We start from the raw sequence: 19,930 nt of genomic DNA, 5'->3' as shown, positions 1-19,930 counted from the left end.
TCCCATGTATTCATTCTTACCAAGAAAGTGTCATCAATATTATCCCTACAGGCTATAATACGACAAAGGAACATATGGTTTGGCCATCGATATGAACAGATCTAGACGTCACGAGTACATTCAATTATTGTCAAAGAATTCCATGGTAACCATTTACATGTAACATATACAAGTCATATCACTTAAATAGTATAATTTGACACTATGGCATGAGAATGACAATACGTAGTAGAAAAACAACAATCAATTCGAGTAAAGTTATGTGAGAGGGTCATTTGTTAGGTATTACACCTCGTGGTCTCGTCACGTAGCCTGGCATCACTCCAGCCTGGACTGCGCCATATTAACTACCACAAGCGTTTCCGACTGTTTTGTTCATACACAATGATTCAACCACAATAAGGCGATGTCGTCACCTAAGATATTGTCATTCAAATACTGGTCTTTCATTTGATGTTTGTTCTTGGGCCAGTTGGGGGGTCAAGATAGGAGTGATATTTACAAAGAAAAGAAAGAGGCGTATTTCCGCCATTTTCGGAAGGGACTACGGAGAACTTATGCAATATAACTTAATAGCTTCAAGGAATATACACCTACACTGTACTCTCTACTTCCTTAAAATCAAAATCCGTGGTTTTTTTGACTAAATATAGATCCGGCTTTAGTTATAATTTGCTGATACAACCAGCTGAAGAAATAGAAAGGACAGTAGTTATTAAACACCACCATACTGCGCCATTCGTACACCTGTAACGCCGGACTGTGAAAGTGATATGGAGAACACTGTAATCAAAGCTGTCCTCGTGCTTGCGGTATCTACCGTGGTTCGATCAGGTAAGTACCAAATTAACTAAATGCCACCAAACTACAGTAACTGTTCTATGCCGTCCATTGAAGGCAATATATTGTTACATTTCAATTATATTTTGTAATTGTGTCATGGTATGTGACCCAATATTTACACCACGACGAAGACAATTGAGTGTCCATTGTAGTGTTCGCAGGTTCTTTAGTCATTCAAAATAGACTAAAAAGCTAAGACGTTAATTCTAGTTACATGTATTACTATGGGGTGAGATCACCACCAAAATAGAACTACTTTATTTCCAATGTGGGGTTTTTTCAATACTCGGCGGTTTTATCAGTATATCGCCATTATTTCTTCATTATTTGGGTATCATTATTATTTCATCATTATTTGGAGGGTTTAGAAACAGAGACACAGACAGACAGACAGACAGACAGATAGACAGACAGACAGACAGATGTGTGTTTTATTATTCCAACCATACATATTTATAATATATCTATCCGTGCTCATATAGGGAATGGTGATGCTGTACCACCGTGTACGAACAATCCTTGTTTCAACGGTGGAACTTGCCTTCAATCCAACAATTATTATAGTTGTGCGTGTACAGAATGCTACACTGGATATCAATGTCAATCGGGTAAGTTTATGTAACTGTAATAGTAACAATATGAGTTTGTGTGAGAAAAATCCAAATTCAAATCAAGAAAGTAATTTGTGTGTGTGTGGGGGGGGTGTTTGTGTGTGTGTGTGGGGGGGGGTATCACCAATTGTATTGTCTCTATAATGTAATAGACCTACCCATGACTACTCAATGACTGATACTTAGGCATGTTTCAGTAAGACAGGGACAAACTCAAGTACAAATATACTTATTATTTCAAAAGAAAATGACGTGTGAAAAGTATGCTCAAGTTTCAGACTTTGTCCCATTAATAAATGTATTGTACTTCTTGATTTACGCCTATAGTTACAACAATTTTAAATTTCCGTCAACAATTTTAATACCCACGCTGTTGTTTATAAACAAGTTCTTTTTTTCCCTTTTTCGTTCCCAGAAATCGACCCGTGTGCCAATCATAACTGTCAAAATGGAGCTTCCTGCGAACCGCTAACTGTATTTGGGTCGTGCACAGATTATACCTGTAAATGTGCAAGTTGTTTTACAGGCTTTTTCTGCGAAGTTTGTAAGTATATTTTTTCCACCTGTTTCTATTTAAATTCATGCGACCTCTCTAGCCCCCCCCCCCTCACTTCACCCCATGCCTCTTCCTTGCTATTATGCAAAAAACTGTCATTATCCAGACAGACAGACAGACAGACAGACAGACAGACAGACAGACAGACAGACAGACAGACAACACCATAACTTTCCTTACGAAGAGTGACAGGTAAAAGGTAACTATGTATATTGAGAATAAAGAGTTCCTCAAAAAAAATTCTTCGAAATTTGAAAAGAAACGTAAAAATGTGGTATCTCACATTGGCATAATATGCTCGTGTTTGTGCATGTTTGTTTATTACGAATAAAAGAAATACGAACAGAGGAAAAAGTGGAAAAAAACACAAAAGATAAAAGAAAATACAAAAGAAAAAACACCTACATTTCGAAGTAAGCAATAAATTCTCCCCATTTTTTTAATATGTATGTCTAGCTTGTCTTTTCACTGAGTTTAAAACCCTTAATATTTTTGTTTGATTTTCCTCTTGAAGCTGTAAATACCGACCCGTGTGAAGCGCATCTATGTCAGAATGGCGGCAAGTGTGTACCAGTACCCGGGTCCTGTACACAGTACACATGTGAGTGTGATGCATGCTACACTGGGGAACTTTGTGCTAGGTGTAAGTATACGTTTTGTTCTCGCCTCAGCTGTGGGAGGGGGGGGGGACTTAGACGTGTTGGAGTCTTGTCGTATCCATAGTTACTACATGCTGTATATTGAAAGGGGGGATATGTGGGAGATAAAAAAAATAACAACACATTTTGAAAGAGCAAGGCCCAGACCACTAAGTGGTCTGAGAGCAAGGGTATACATTCAAAGAAATGTTGACCAGTTTGTGGTATCAACTAGCCTAACAATTTGTAACTATTTGTAATGGCTTTTAATATTTATTGGTTTATCAGATATCCAATTAATATTATGCATATTTTAGAAATGATACAGCAAGCAATTTAACCTCTTCTTTCCCTAATCTCTCCCGGAGGCGGAGGGAGTTTTGGAGAGAGAGAGAGAGAGAGAAGCAGTATTCAAAATCCTGGCACATATGACAGGAAGTTTACACAGGACTTTAATTTTAAGCCGGATATCCAATTTCATAATTCCTTCAATAACTGGGTATTGTCGATCTCAACTCTAGAAGATTCACACACAAAAACAAATGTACTTGTGTAACGCATTTTGGTGTGTATAATCTATGGAGTGTGTCTTATATTCGTTTCATCTTATATTTTTACTATACAGTGAATAATGATGGTTGCAGTCCTGATCCCTGCCAAGGTGGTATTTGTTTGCCGTCGTTCTGTGGAGAATACGTCTGTATCTGTCCACCCGGCTTTACTGGAAAAAACTGCACAATTCGTATGTATTATGGTTTGTTTTTTTATAAAGAAATAGGTTGCAACAAAGATATAAAGAAACAATCGTTATGCCAAGATGATGTTCAAATGAATAAGGAAGTGACAATTGTGAAATATACAGAAGATTTTTAAAAACCCGTAAATATTTTTTTTCCTTCACAATAAGGCCTTGTTTGGTACCGGTTGCTCGACCCAACCTAGTTTTTCACAGCCGACCCTAAAAAATGTTTTACGAATTTGAGAAAAACAAAATAAAATCGCGAAAATTGTGAAGTCTCGCGAGAAATAGTGGATGCGGAAACTGACATCAAATTAAAGACAATATAAACCTATAATGGCTGTACATCTGATGAGAAGAAACCAATAACACAGATACCATATGGAAAACAACAGAAAACATAACTAGTTGTACTAAATACTCACATAAAAAAAATATTATATAAAAAACTAAAATAAAAAATCTACTTACTCCACCTATTCTAAAATTGAGCGTAATCGGAACCACACATTTTTTTGTTAGGCCTAAGCACCCCTCGTTCAAAATGTGAAATCTGCTTTAATTTTATTTAGCAGATTCTTTGTCAAAATATGAATGTCATCCAGAAAAAAATTCTTACATGATTTCACGTTTATCCCATCAAGATATCATTTTGGGTTTCGTTTCAGCTACGGTTATGACTACACTCGATCATTTAGATTGTATAGGCTTACATGGAGAATAAGTAACAAATAAAGAGATGGGGGGGGGGGGGATTCTCGATTATAATGATTTAATCAAATTTCGAATATTTTGTAAACTGACTTTTACCTCCATTCATTCATTCATTCATTCATTCATTCATTCATTCATTCATTCATTCATTCATTCATTCAATCAATCATTCATTCATTCATTTATTCATTCTTCAGAAAGAGAAAACGACGAAGTTTTTCCCCCAATGCCAATTACACCAAACTTGACTTCAAGCTCCCCAGAGACGGATAGATTGTTGCTGGCACATTTACATATAATGGAATATGGACTGATTGCCGTTGGTATCCTTCTTATTATTATTCTCATCCTGGGTGTGGTCGCAGTTCTCAAACTTAGAAGTCTTACAGAACGCGTTAATAAGATGCAGCAAGATAGAGGTGTGTACTACGGTTAAACCGTGCATTATATGGTCTGGATTTGAATTTTTTTACATTGTTATTCTTTGTTTGTTTATCGCAAAATGAGAGAGAGAGAGAGAGAGAGAGAGAGAGAGAGAGAGAGAGAGAGAGAGAGAGAGAGAGAGAGAGAGAGAGAGAGAGAGAGAGAGAGAGAGAGAGAGAGAGAGAGAGAAAGAGAGAGAGACAGACAGACAGACAGACAGACAGACAGACAGACAGACAGACAGACAGACAGACAGACATAGAAAAGAGGGGGGAATCGCTAACGATACCCAGTTGTGATATATTTATATTCAATATTAAATTCACAGTGGGAACAACAACAATGTCTGGTTATATGTCTATTGTACAAGATCGAAGTAACAGTACCAACCACACATATGCTAAACTACAAAGCAATGGATATTCGTACCCATACCCAGAACTAAATGGGAACACTCTCCGAAGACCAGTAGACCTTGTTCTTAGGCCGCCACCACCAGACCCCACCAGGTCCAACACAGAAACCGTCGACCAGCCTCCCATCACCCCGGAGTATTTATCACCAGTCGCTACAAGTCAGGTCTCTGAGAACAAGTCGGCGTGTGACTATCTCGAGCTCGTCACAGGCAGTACCAGTGGTGAAAACACTAACGCTGAACCAAGCTCGCAACTGACCCAAACAAATGACGGGACCTCAAATGGTTCTGTGGAGCAAGTAGATGAACGTAGACCTGTACACCAGCTGATACAAGGTTATGAAAGACCAGTTCGAAAATAAACGAGAACATAGAAGTCACTGAACTGGTACAAGTTTATGACAGTACAAAATATAATAAATGCCAACGATGTTGTACAGTATAACATGTAACCTACAGCATTTGTACATGATGTTGCATATACGATCTATATCAGCATCAATGTGGTATTCAGTTCTTGACTATCACTATATATAAGGCAGATCTTCACATGTAATATCATTGTAAACATTTTACTTACATACGTGAATATTTAAAAAAAATTCATACAGACATACAGTGATGGTATTGCGCAAGCTCAGGTGTTTACATCAACGTTGTGTTGGATTAATCATAATTATGACATGTCAATGATATACTATGATGTAGATATTATCATAATCAATATTTACTTTTTTGTTTCATTTGTCTATGCCTTTTAAATAATAGTGATATTTATTATAAGTTCAGTTAACGTAGACATAAGAATATACACAAATATACTTTTGGTCGCAAGAATATAGTTAAAACAACATTCCACGTCGTGTGCAGGTGATAAAATACATCCCGAGACACGTCAGCGAAAATGTGGGATTCCCTTCCTAATTTGTTTGACTCTGAGTAGTAATTTTCATTGGAAACTATGAATTCAGAGTCCATGGATATTCATTCTCGTAACATATATTTCTACTTTCAAATGTTGTGTTTTATACCTGGTGGTTAGTAAAATGATCATTATAGTAACTGGAGTTTTATAAATTTGTATCAATTGCGTTTTAAGTACCAATTATGAGAATTGAAAAAAAGCTACAGTAGTTATATAAACCGTATATGAATTATAACGCAGACACTTTGAATGCCTGTAAATATAATGTTTTATATCACCACAGGAATCACGTAACTATGGCAACAGTTACACTCTCCTCGTATGATACTCGATTCTACTTATCTCAAAATGTATATCCATGTCATGCCAGATCGAACCCGGGTCAATTTTCCTTTTTCTTTGTCGTGCGCAAAAATCTGGAATGACATCCCTGTCAACATAAAATGTATTAATTCTTTATTTCGTTTCAAACAAATCTCCAAGCAACATCAACTGTCACAGTATAACTGATCAACTGTATATTTGTAATTTTAATTGTGTGTACATAATACATTATATATTTTGAGTCATATTGATTACCTTGCTGTGAATTTCTGTATATAAATATGTGAGGGGACATACCCAGACAAGCTGTAAGCTATTTCCTGATTTTACATTTACCCACTGTTATATCTATTTGGGGTAAATAAACTGATTATATACACACACTTTAGATGTGATTTACATAGTTTGTTTCATTCGTCTGTGGCATAACACGGGTTGTGGATGGGCTTTAAAGTGATCTTAAATTGAAAACATGTACAATGTTATTTTCAACAATTTCAAATAAATGTGTAAATTCAAATCTTTCCCTGGTGTCATCTGCTTAGAAATGATTGACAAAGTTGTCTTATAACATCCTGTAAATGACTTTCAAGGACTCGAGACGGATTATGAGAAATAGAAATGTATGATCGAATAATACACAGCAACACATCTCTGATTATGCAGACAGTAACCGTAGACGAGTCCTTGAAAGTGGTTTATATACTCGTATTCAGCAACAGCTTGGTATGAATGGAACAAATGATGACTACACACTTCGAAACATCAATCGTAGAGGGCGCAAGTATAGTAAGACAGTAGCTGACTGCGCAATAGCATTCAACAGGTGGTTGATTTGATATACCTACAGTATAGCGTATCACTACTGGATATAGGCACATGGGTATGATCACTGGCCAAACACGAACAATAGTTCCGGATTGTATTGTTACAGGTCTAGGAGAAATCATTTACCTGTATAGTTATTCTCATTTCGTATAGCATTTTACAACACTTGAATATTTTCAACGATGACAACTGAAATGATATTACACCAAATTTAAAATCGACCACCTGTTGAATGATGTATTGCGCTACGGCTACACCTCATTGTTTATGTTTCCACTGGCGTATATTGTATACCGACATGATTACAGAGCTCTATTGGCCAAACACAAACAATCGAATTTCATAAATGTATAATTTATGATACCTTGTTAAACAAAAGGTGAATCTTGATGCTCTCGGGTTTTCATTTATTTGTGTTTTACGGTCAACAACGCTAATCAGGGATGCAAATTAAAATCACATTACTAGTATACTACATGTGTTCCAATATACATAAGACATTCTGGTACTGGATGGTCAATATCACGGGTAGGTCCAAGATTGTACTTACATAAGAACCCCTGCTTTATCCCAATTGTAAACACTTGAAGTGCTATTAAAACTTGTACATGTAACTTCTGTAGCAACACCGGCAGTCACGGCAGACCAATCGCCTCAGTACCCACAAATCATACCAGACGCAGGTGTGTGTATACAGCCAACCAGACCCAGAACAACCATCAGAGGAAATCAGTCGTTATAGAAGGTGACGGAAATTATCAACATGGGAACAAAAACTACAATTTTTGTCACGGTCGTAATTACAGCCGTTCTTGTCACATGTGTCGTGGTGCCACTTACATACTTTTTGCATCCTGATTATAACGAAAACACGGATGAAAATGTACAAGAAAACGAACGGTTTGATTGTTTCCCCGAAGGAGGAGGTGACGAGGAAAGCTGTGTGGATAGACACTGCATTTGGGATGATTCCGTGGATGATACAGGTCCCCCTGCCTGTTATTATCCATCTAACTATGGAGCATACAAAATGCTAGGAGCTGTTGAAGATATGACGTGGGGATACCGAGTCACGCTAGATCGAATGGATGTCCCCAGTATGTATGGCAAAGACATTCAACGTGTAGTGTTAGATTTACAATACCAAACTGATTCAAGACTTCGGATGAAGGTACGTATAGAGTAGCAAATCTGACTATATGGGGTCTTCATCTGTGGCAACGATGTGCGAATTTAAGGTACAATAGTGTGTTACAAATAAATACTGCGATCCAAAAACTGGGTCGTGTAATGTATTATGTTGACACAGACACAGACACAGACACAGACACAGACACAGACACAGACACAGACATATACACAGATACATACGTATACACAACAAGTTCAAGTCTGACTGTGTGAGAACGTATACTGCATTATGCTTTATTTGAAAATGCATGCGGCTTGTATTACTCATAATGTATACAATGTGGGAATGCGCCTTCGTATGTATGTATGTATGTATGTATGTATGTATGTATGTATGTATGTATGTATGTATGTATGTATGTATGTATGTATGTATGTATGTATGTATGTATGTATGTATGTATGTATGTATGTACTGCCATGTCCCAGACCTAAAATAAGGAACAAACCATAGCAATATCTAAAGGCGGAACTACAAAATTTAACGATATTACTATGTCCCAAAAAGAAGGAAAATCACTGAAGACTATTCGGCCAGTATTGTATAGCTACGTAAATATTTTGACTATCGGGGTGAGGTTGTACTATGCTATCCAAGAAAGATCATCGAACCATCTAGTCTGACTCACACGTTGCCATAGTCTGGTGATGAACTATATCAGTATTTTAGATAAGAAACTCTAACACCCCGTGGTCAAATACAAATGATGATCGCATGACGTGATCTATGACCTACCAATACAACACTGGTGACCAAACAGTCGCTTCCAAAAGTCGGACATAGAACTTATCATTGACTAACCTTGAAGCGGCCTGCGACTTGTACTCGCGATCGGTCAAATAGTAGACCCTCCATCCACCAGTCTGATCCTGTGGGTGGAGGATCGATGGTCAAATGTATGAAATTACAGGACATTATATTTCTACATATATTCAATGCAGTGCACATTAGATTTATCTATAGACGGTATTGTGTAATGAACGTTTCCCAACAACCTGAAATTACGCTGTTGGATGTTGTCCTGCCAACTACTGAAGTTCAGATTATTGGCTTATCGGACATTAAAAAATGAGAAAATTTGAAGATCGAATGTATTTTGATGTTAAAGTAATGTATTTGTCTTCGTAATAATTGATACATTTTGTTATTTCAACCAGTTTTCATGACTGTAGCATCGTGGACGCTCGTTAACCTGCGTATTGAGTTAAAATGTATCAGCATAGGTGCGGTCAGTTCATTGTTTTACGAACTTATCAGACATAACCCATATCATCTGATATGTGTTTACGAACTGTATTTACATGTACATCATGTTCACATGGATCTCGAGGACACCGACACAGTACACGGATTGTCTCTACTCACAACCGACCTAGGATACACATCACAAAATTTGATAAGCTATTATGCATATGTATTACGTATATATACTCAGTATATTGCCAACTGATGTAACTGCTGTGCCCTTACACTCGAGGAAAACGTGGACCCATTTCGCTTCGGTAATGATCTCAGTTACATAGAAAGGAAAATGAAAGAGAAATATAGCGAAGAGAAAATAGTATGTACGTGCAACTCAATTTTTTCCCGTATTTCCCAACCCCCTCTACTTCGTTCAGGTTATTGTACCTCTTAACACAGATGCGTCCGAAATATGTGAATACTTAACATTCCGAAATTAACGCAACCACATATTAATCCGGGCACGTAACGTCATGGCCTCTTTCCAATGCATGGACATTTTTTCGATAAGCGTTTTATTATCAACAGATCTGAATAAATGTTTTGCAAAGATCATCGGTCAATTAGCGATCGACCTATTGGGTACAGTCACACGTATTTCTACTTCACTTTGGTTGAGTCTGCAGAGGTGAGAAACACGGTATCTCAAATTTCCTGTACTGATAATATCGGCCCTCTTTCCTCTAAGGATAACTTCCTGGTCGAATAGTCGTTCGACGAAAAACGATGCAAATTTTACCAGCCATAGTCGTGACTGTCGTTACGACGGCTATTATCGTAGCTTCCATAGTTGTGCCTATAACATACTATGCTCGCCCGGACCAAAATGGCAAAAGCAACAATATACTAGCGGATCCGTTACCAGAAAATGAACGCTTTGATTGTCACCCTGAGGATGGTGCCACCGAAGCTGGTTGTTCTGCCCGGGAATGCATCTGGGATGATTCGCCAGGGAGTACTGGTCCTCCTCATTGTTACTACCCTGCAGACTACGGTGCTTACAGACTGTTAGGGACACCACAAGAAATGACCTGGGGATACAGGGTTCGGCTTCAACGGTTAGACGTGCCAACCATGTTCGGAAAAGATGCGATCGAAGTCCTGTTAGATCTAGAGTACCAACAACAGGACAGATTGAGGTTCAAGGTATGGGAATGTGTTGTGTTAGGCCCAGTCAATATACTTGTATTGGTTACTCTTATCAACTTACACAAGGTTTCGAGTGGTAAAATAGCAACTCGATAACTTACTCAACTTTGAAATTTTGTAATTAAAACTTCACAAGTCCTACTGCACTTGACATGTGTTAAGCCACTTTTTGAAAACCCCTTGAGTTGATGTAGATATACCAAGAAAGACGTTGGGAAGTGTCTATGGTAAAATATAGACCATACTAGTATGCACTGTCTCACATAGGTAGTATTAGAATACACTGAGTTTACAGTTCATCGAACTGGCCTGACGAAGTAAAACGTGTGCGAGCTGCTGTCATTCCAGGCCAACATACATGTATCCAAAGAACCACACAATCTCTTTTACTACCAGTACACACGCTATCTGATAATTTAGCCATGCTAATAACATCGTGCGGAACTTAGATATTTATTTGCCTATTAGTTTTGTTTTGTTTGCTTGCTTTTGAACAAATGAGAATGACCTTTTGTGATTGTCTCACAAATATCAAGCTACATACAATCATGTAGATGCCGCTGTACTCGGAGCTGAGGGACCTTCGTTGTGTGGCTGTAACCTCTCGCACGGGACGACACTGTCAAGTTAATCCAACAGCGAATGGTTCTTACCTTTGCTATTTTATCCCCCTCCCCTCTGAGCCCCCAGTTTTTATTCGTCTGTGCTCTTGTCATTACACGTATTGGCCAGTACACATTCCGCTATAAATGCGTAAAACACTGCCAACCATTGCCCTCCACATCCCATTTCACGTCATTATGCTTTTTAGAAATTTATTCCAAAAATTAAATTGCAAATATTAAACATATTGTTCTGTACGCACCATATATATTACAAACATTGTCTATATACAATGTGTCATTTTTTAGAATCATTCTGCATATTCTAGTGTCTTGATTGTAACTCAGCCAGGAGGGATTGTTTTTTTTTGTGCAAGGAAGAGAAACGACGGATACCATCACGTCGATAAGAGATCGATTATTGACATCGTATGTAAACGACTTTGTCAACCTATTAATAACTTTATGTCATCGTTATCTTTAAACCCAAAACCATCGAATGAATAGAATTCGCACGATATTGCGAACGACTGGTAGATATACTAGTGATTCAAGTAATCATCGTATCACCACTGAAAGAGTGTATTCGTGAATATAGTCGCAGTAGTTATTGTATTTTATAGATATTATATTCTATTTTTTTTTCTAGTTCTACGACCCTTTAAATCCAAGATATGAAGTACCTGTAGAAATGCCGAGTCCATTGATCAAGGCCGGCAATCCATTGTATGATGTGCAATTTGTCAATGAACCATTTTCTATGCAGATTATACGAATCGAGACAAACGAAGTGTTGTAAGTACATGTGTATCTACTAAATCTATGTTTGAATAGTTATGGACATATGTTATCATTTAACAATAAATAGAATTAATCGATATGATGCGTGCGTGCTTGCATGTAAGTATGGGTGTGTCTGTCTGTCTGTCTGTCTGTCTGTCTGTCTGTCTGTCTGTCTGTCTGTCTGTCTGTCTGTCTGTGTGTATGTATGTATGTATGTATGTATGTATGTATGTATGTATGTATGTATGTATGTATGTATGTGTGTGTATGTGTGTGTGTGTATGTATGTATGTATGTATGTATGTATGTATGTATGTATGTATGTATGTATGTATGTATGTGTCTATGTGTGTGTGCGTGTATATATATTCATTACATACATATTTATACACATGCACGCACGCAAGCACAGACACAGACACACACATATATATGTGTGTGTGTGTGTGTGAGAGAGAGAGAGAGAGAGAGAGAGAGAGAGAGAGAGAGAGAGAGAGAGAGAGAGAGAGAGAGAGAGAGAGAGAGAGAGAGAGAGAGAGAGAGAGATTGTGTGTGTTTGTGTCTGGGGTGTGTATTAAAGTGCGTATGGCCACTAGTCGCTGAGGTCAAGTTTGCACATATATTTCTGTTTAAATATACGCGTGTGTCTATGGATTTGTACCTCTACACTTTATGTTTGCAAAACTGTGCGCTTGTGTGTGTGTATGTGTGTGTGTGTGTGTGTGTGTGTGTGTGTGTGTGTGTGTGTGTGTGTGTTAACTAACAGTATGTATATGTGTATATGTTGTCAGAGATAGCGTACATGCGTGTGTTTTATCCCCTGAAATAGAATTAATGAAGAAACGTCAGTAGTGGGGAAATATTGGTTATAATGATCTCAAGGTATACTATGACCATACATATTGAATTTTCCTCATTCAGTACCTTCTATTTTTAATTCAGCTTTCAATCACTGTATTTTATATATCAGGTGGAATACATCAGTCGGTGGATTTACTTTTTCTGACCAATTCCTATCGATATCAACACGCCTTCCATCTCAAAATATTTATGGATTTGGTGAGCACGAACATCCATCTTTCCGACATGACATGAGTTGGTTATCATGGGGTATGTTTTCCAGAGATCAACCTCCTTCGGTAAGGCCCAAAACAGAGAGTTTTTTCCACCTTTTTATCGGAAATAAAATGCTTTTTTTTTAATGCCAATCTGATTGGTAATACTGATAACCTCAAAGTTTGTATTGCAGACACGACACATACACACAGCCTCAGACCACTATAGAATGTTCTATATGTAATTAGATATAACTGAACTTCTGTTTCATACCACTCTTAGTCTACAACGTAAATGGAGAGGGTAAAGGAAACGCAATCAACAAATATTCTAGAATTTTAAGTTGAAAGGGAAGAAGTTCACAAATCCATAATGTAATATACACTTGCTAGGTGGTTAACGTTGAATCCACTGTTCTACTTACATTTGCATGCATTGCTTCTTTATCACCATTCTCGCAAACCAGAGCTGTTATTTCTTCCGCGACACTGCGAAATAACAAACACTGGTTTCCTACGATGGACGGCGCGTTTTGGACAGTGCCGTAAAAGAGGCTGTGGTTTACGACAATGCTTTATCATTAGGTGGACCAAAATTTACGGAGGAACAGTTGGAATTAATTGAGATTTTGTCAGATTTAAACTAGTAGTAATTTGGCAGATAAAACACGAATAATCGACTCACAAAGTGAAGTGTAAATGAAGGCTACATTGTAATCTAGATGTACAGTTCATTTGTAGTTACCGTTGTTAATATTGTTCTCTTTGTTATCTGTCAGTACCTTGGTAATCTATATGGTGTCCATCCATTCTACACGTGTCTTGAAGAAGACACAAAATCTCACGGTGTTCTTCTCATGAACAGTAATGCAATGGGTGAGTACATTGCGGTATAGTTTGCATTCCGTCAGCTATGACTTAATAACATGATGCATTTATATGTAACGTTTTTCACCATTTTGTGTAACAGATCTGTCGTCACCTTACTAACTAAATCTCTATTCCTTTATTTCTCTCTCTTTTTTGACATGACTACAGACATCACAGTTCAACCTTTACCTGCTCTTACATATCGTACTATCGGTGGTATTTTGGACTTCTGGATGTTCCTTGGCCCAACACCAGAAAACGTGGTTGAACAGTATACTGAAGTAAGTGTACACCAAATACGACCAAAGTTTAGACACACGGGGGGGGGGGGGAGATAACAACCAGGTGTCAACTGAAATACCTTCCTTAAGGATTGTCGTTTCTATATCGGTTGTTATCATCAACGTAATATCACATTAAGATAATTACAAAAAAATCCATTAATTGATGTAAATGACTCAATCATATTCTTAGAATGTTTACCTGAACCTAACCAGTTCTTGTCATTAGCATAAGGAAGATGTGTTAGTAGTAAGTTTCATTAGAAATTAAGTAGGGGTGTTTTAGAGATCGTGTCAACAGACAGACAGGTAGACAGGCAGACCGACAGGTAGGCAGGCAGGCAGGCAGACAGACAGACTGACTGACTGACTGACTGACTGACTGACTGACTGACTGACTGACTGACAGACAGACAAAAGCATATATAATATATTCTTCTCTTACGGAAGATAAAAGTGACCATTTTAGTGTGTTTAAGTCATAAGATTAACAAGTTGTGGAATTAAAATATTTGAAAAAAAATATTACACTCTTCTCTCTAGGCTATCGGTCGTCCTTATATGCCACCCTATTGGACACTTGGGTTCCAGCTTTGTCGCTATGGATACAACAGTTTGGACAGAGTGAAGGAAGTTGTTGCTGGTATGCGTGCATATGACATTCCTCATGTAAGTGAGCTAAACTTATCTAGTCTACGTGACATGATCTGTGTGATTTCGCTAAATATAAATGTACCTGATAGTGAAATAAGCACAGTGGAATCACACATTATTCATCGCCGTAGACTATAAACTATATACGGTGGTGTGTAATACTGTATAACCATGGTACAATCAGTCCTTTTTCCAGTTTTGGACACATCTTTGATTATAAAATAAAAAGTAAAATTAGTTGACAGAGCGTGTTCTAGTTCTTTGATTACCAGAATGTATTCATTATTGTTATGTTCGTTAGTAACCGTGTAATTAGTAATTGCAACTTGAGTTGTATTTTTAAGTATACTACTGATGGTGGCTTTTGCTAGACACCTCCTCCATTTACTCGGCGTTATCATAGCAATTTTATGTAACATGACTTTCATTTCTTGTAAATTTTAATTTCTTGTAATTTTGATGTTCTAGGATGTTCAATACGGTGACATTGACTACATGGAGCGTCAGTTAGACTTCACTTACGACTTAGTTGATTACAACGGTTTGCCAGAATACGTAGACGAACTCAAGTTAGATGGGACACATTATATCTCAATCCTGGTATGTGTTACAGTTTATCTCAGGGCAATAATAACTCTTTTGTGGAAAAAATCCCATGTACTGAGATAAAAGTGTGAGGTTCCCTATATCTGAGAGTACAACCCCAATAATAACTATAGTGTGATACCAAGACATTTCACCAGACTATATATAACTGATTTGTATGTAGAGAGAGACATACTTCATAACTTCATGGCTTCCTTGCTGATACTAGTATATTTCGTTGGGAAATTTCTAAAATTGTTTTACGTGTTGAAACACATTTCGGTTCTTTGTTGTGACCGATACTGTGTAGGGGTATTATCAGTCAACTTTAAATTAGCATTTTTACTTCTGACGTAACTTGACCTCAAATGACCGTAGAATTGGTTAAATGACATAATATTTAAGTACGTATTGTAAAGACCACGTCATTGACTATTGACATTCTAAAATATAAGGCAATGTCTTGTCAAGATACTGAAATTAGTAGCAATAATAAGAGAACAAATGAAAAAAATAAACACGTGAAGTGCTAGACTTTATACGTCACTTAATACATTTCTTATTTCTTGACAGCAATTAGGATCATTCGCCATATTGCCAGCGTTCTTGGTCAGTGCACCAATTCTAATAATTGTAATTTTAAATTACAGGATCCAGCCATCAGTGTTAATGAAACCCAAGGTACATATCATACGTACGAAAACGGGTCCGCTGAAGCTGTATTTATCACGGAAGAAGATGGTCAAACTGAATTACTTGGGAAGGTGAGGTCACCAAAACTTAACCTAAAATTACATTCGACATTCCGTTCATGAAGAGACTACGGAAGATTATAGAAGATGGAGAGTTAAATCTCAAAATATTGTACCCGGAAACCTTCCCTATAAATGAAAAATATGACAACCAATGCCAACCCCATCCCTTCTCATATCATAGTTGTATTTTTGTAGACTACTGACGTTGACTACATGGAGCGTCAGTTAGACTTCACCTACGACTTGGTTGATTACAACGGTTTGCCAGAATACGTAAACGATTTCACGTTTCCCTATCTCGCTCTATTGCAAGTAATAATAATGATAGTAATAATGTTTTTATACAGCGCTTTCCCACTTTGTGTTCAAAGCGCTTTATAATGATTACCCCTGGCATGGATCTATAGCGGCACAACGGCCCTTTCCTCAACTCCCTGGGGAGCATACAATCCCGCATTTTTATAAGCGCATAGGATTAAAGCATTCACATTGCAACCCCTATCCTACCAGGTCCCCTTATTAACGAGACCCAACGCCCACCAACTGGTGATGTCAGCGAGGATGTAGAAAAACAAAACAAGGTGTATGTAGGACAGAGAACAAAGAAATATCAAACTGAGCAGAAAGTTACAGATACCAGTGTAGTGAATCCTATAAATAGAAATGTAACGGTTTTTATTTTTGTTTGCCATATATAAATCTATGTCAAATGAATCGTTGTTATTGTGATATATGCATCTTGATCGGTTATCTGATGACAACGAAGAAATAATCAAGTGTTCAATCCATAAGTCTCGCCAGGTATAACCTTACTTTTAATACAACCATTTTCACATTGCCGTTGCGAGTCAGTGAATGTTGTGACCATAGGTAAAACTTTCTGACATAACTATGAAAGTGTCTTTTCCAACCTTTTATCTCAAATGTTATGTGAATGTTAAACACTGTGACTTTGCAGACAAAAATCTTCTATTGGTGCCAATAGCTGTGTTAAATCTAAATAGATCTTATATTTAATTCTATGTCGTCATCATCACATCCCCACGTGACTTACTTGCCAAGTGCCTGAAGATCCACTTACCTTTAGCACAGCTAGTGCTGGTCATTTCAAATTCAGAAGAGATTTATGTATTTCCAGGAGCAAACGAATTGGAATTGTGTAGAGAGCTTGAGATATTAAGATCAAGACACAATGTACTATACACTTTGTGAGTTTTTAACAATATATTACTGTAACACAAAAAACAGCTTAGTTGTAACGTTTGATGGCGTTACAACGCTCGTGTGAATGTAATAAACTGTCATGGTAATATGTGGTCTAACTGTTCTTAGAATTCTAGTGGCCGTATATGAAAATAATTGTATGTATGCAGAAACTAAGATTTCATGATGATCATTGTGATCTCTCTCGCTTCGCATTATTTTTCAGGTCTGGCCAGATCCACCAAATATTGAGGACATCATGAACGAAATAGATTGCCAGGGAGATTGGGACTGTGAAGTAGAAGTAGGTATTTATGACTTGTTTTGGACAAGGACACTCTCATTGGTATCAACTGTTGGCATTCTAGTAAGATTGATGTTAACTTTATTTCAATAGGTCCACTCATTAGTTAGCAATGCAATGCAGTTCAACTAAAGAAACATGCATTGCAAGCAGCTGATTGCAAGGTTAAACATTGATTGGAGATGGTACAGATAGTAATGCCAAAAACGATACTTCACCAAAAAGTATATAAAACAAGAAAATATAAAAATGCTATCACTCGATGATTAAACCTATCACTTTTATTCAGTAAGCTTCTGATAAAAAATGTATGCAATGTCTTCAGCACTTTGAGTTTCATATAGCTCGATACAGGACACAGATAGATGGACACAATATGTGTTGTTTCACTATTCTAAGCGCTACCAACGAGAACATTATACGACCCATAGACTGACTCTCTCCTCAGTCGCAGAGTAATTAATGTAGACAAGTGAAAATTTGAGACTTGCTGTAATTTAGAAACTGGATCTATTACACGTACCTTGTTAGAAATATCGATATTTTTTACGTTGAAATTGCCAACGTAGTCTGTGAGGTACGCCGAGACGGGGCGCCTTCACACATCGGTCAATCCCTCTGTGAGAGGAGGCCGGTGAGGGCGTGAGCGACACGACGTACTAGTATCTTACAGTCAACTGTCAACTTGGAAGCAATAATTTTCAATTACTGTATCATATCTCCCATTGCTTAGAATTATCGTGCACACGCTGTGTTCCCTGATTGGGTCAAACCTGGTACTTCAGACTGGTGGGTGAACGAGGCTGTAGATTTCCACAAGACTCTCGCTTTTGACGGATTATGGATCGTAAGTGCAGTTGCATTTTGTTTTAATGTTCGTTTATTCTTCCAAACGTTGAGGGCGAATCGTGATCGATAAAAGTGATTGCACCAGGAGGAATTTCGCGGTCACATATGAAAGGTCAATGAAAATCGAGAAACTATATGTTGCGTTTCTGACCAAATAACTTGTCAGCTAGTAATTAAGTCGGTCCATGGATGTCCAAATACAATCTCAAAATAATTGATGGAAATGCATAACCGGCTTTTTCAGAATATTCATAAAACGCAGTCCCTGTGAACGAGTGTAGGGAGTTCCCTTTACAGTAATACTTGGAAACAATGAATGCTTTAAAAAAGCTAATTACGCAATTATTGGTATTGGGACATCCATGAATCACAAGTAACCATGGTTACTAAACTGCAAATATACAGTTCTGAAGTTCATGATTTTGAAATATTGCAATGTTAGTTCACACTCTTAAAATGGTTGTAGATGATATCTAAGCATTTACTTTCGCCAGGAAGAGTGTTGATGGACTGATTGTACATTTTCTTCTGTTCAAGGACATGAACGAACCAGCTAACTTTGTGACGGGTTCTACCAAGGGTTGTGACTATGAGAATCCAATGGAAAGCCCTCCCTACAAACCACGTAAGTCTGAAGTCGATCGACGTATATGCAATTGTAGCATAGTCCCAATAAGTGTGAAAAAAAAACCCTGGTAGAAGTAGAAAAAGTTGGTACAGAACAAAAGAAGGATCCCATCTTTTCACTATGGTTTCACTGGCAAGATGACATTAAAAGCGAGAGCCTCTGATTGAATCCCCGGCCTTTAAATACAATGGTCACATACCTGCCACCACATTGATTTGGTTTGCCAATAAGTAATTTCAATGAATGAATGAATGAATGAATATATTAATTAATGAATGGATGGCTGGATGGAATGATGGATGAATGAATGGATGAATGAATGAATGAATGAATGGATGGATGGATGGATGAATGAATGGATGGATGGATGGATGGATGGATGGAGCGAGATCAATCAACCAACCAATCAATCAATCAATCAATTAATCACTTACTCACTCACTCACTCACTCACTCACTCACTCACTCACTCACTCACTCACTCACTCACTCACTCACTCACTCACTCACTCACTCACTCACTCACTCACTCACTCACTCACTCAATCACTCACTCAATCAACTAATCCATCCCTCCCTCCATCCACCTGTATACCATATGAATTTACCACAGAAGACTCATCACGACAGTAGATAAATCTATCAATAAACATAATCTTAAACTTAGTTTACCATCTTGTGTTCCATAAATCGTATAAGCTACGTACTACTAGCAGTGAGTGTGTGTGTTCGTCTTCATTTATGTTAGGGATATTTGGTAGC

At 37.6% G+C, this 19,930-nt stretch overlaps 2 protein-coding genes across 2 annotated transcripts in view; both read left to right on the top strand.

Moving 5' to 3' along the window:
* The first annotated feature begins 547 nt into the window (after positions 1 to 547).
* Positions 548 to 6,661, top strand: LOC144435304 (uncharacterized). Its single transcript, XM_078123899.1, has 7 exons — positions 548 to 834; positions 1,326 to 1,451; positions 1,870 to 1,998; positions 2,525 to 2,653; positions 3,274 to 3,390; positions 4,299 to 4,520; positions 4,853 to 6,661. The coding sequence occupies exons 1-7, from the start codon at positions 774 to 776 to the stop codon at positions 5,299 to 5,301; spliced, it is 1,233 nt and encodes a 410-aa protein (XP_077980025.1). The 5' UTR covers positions 548 to 773; the 3' UTR covers positions 5,302 to 6,661.
* Positions 6,662 to 10,176: 3,515 nt separating this feature from the next.
* LOC144435007 (sucrase-isomaltase, intestinal-like) overlaps positions 10,177 to 19,930 on the top strand; it is a 16,993-nt gene continuing 7,239 nt past the window's right edge. Inside the window, exons 1-12 of the mRNA XM_078123541.1 lie at positions 10,177 to 10,596; positions 11,851 to 11,996; positions 12,955 to 13,123; positions 13,819 to 13,915; positions 14,078 to 14,190; positions 14,734 to 14,859; positions 15,313 to 15,444; positions 16,080 to 16,193; positions 17,614 to 17,754; positions 18,425 to 18,538; positions 19,078 to 19,165; positions 19,917 to 19,930. The exon at positions 19,917 to 19,930 is cut by the window's right edge and continues 119 nt beyond it. Coding sequence (XP_077979667.1) covers positions 10,177 to 10,596; positions 11,851 to 11,996; positions 12,955 to 13,123; positions 13,819 to 13,915; positions 14,078 to 14,190; positions 14,734 to 14,859; positions 15,313 to 15,444; positions 16,080 to 16,193; positions 17,614 to 17,754; positions 18,425 to 18,538; positions 19,078 to 19,165; positions 19,917 to 19,930 — 1,674 coding nt within the window. The remainder of the gene's footprint in view (positions 10,597 to 11,850; positions 11,997 to 12,954; positions 13,124 to 13,818; positions 13,916 to 14,077; positions 14,191 to 14,733; positions 14,860 to 15,312; positions 15,445 to 16,079; positions 16,194 to 17,613; positions 17,755 to 18,424; positions 18,539 to 19,077; positions 19,166 to 19,916) is intronic.

This window comes from Glandiceps talaboti, chromosome 5, assembly GCF_964340395.1.
Source record: "Glandiceps talaboti chromosome 5, keGlaTala1.1, whole genome shotgun sequence".
Classification (NCBI taxonomy): Eukaryota; Metazoa; Hemichordata; class Enteropneusta; family Spengelidae; genus Glandiceps; species Glandiceps talaboti.
This window is presented reverse-complemented; position numbering and strand designations above follow the sequence as displayed.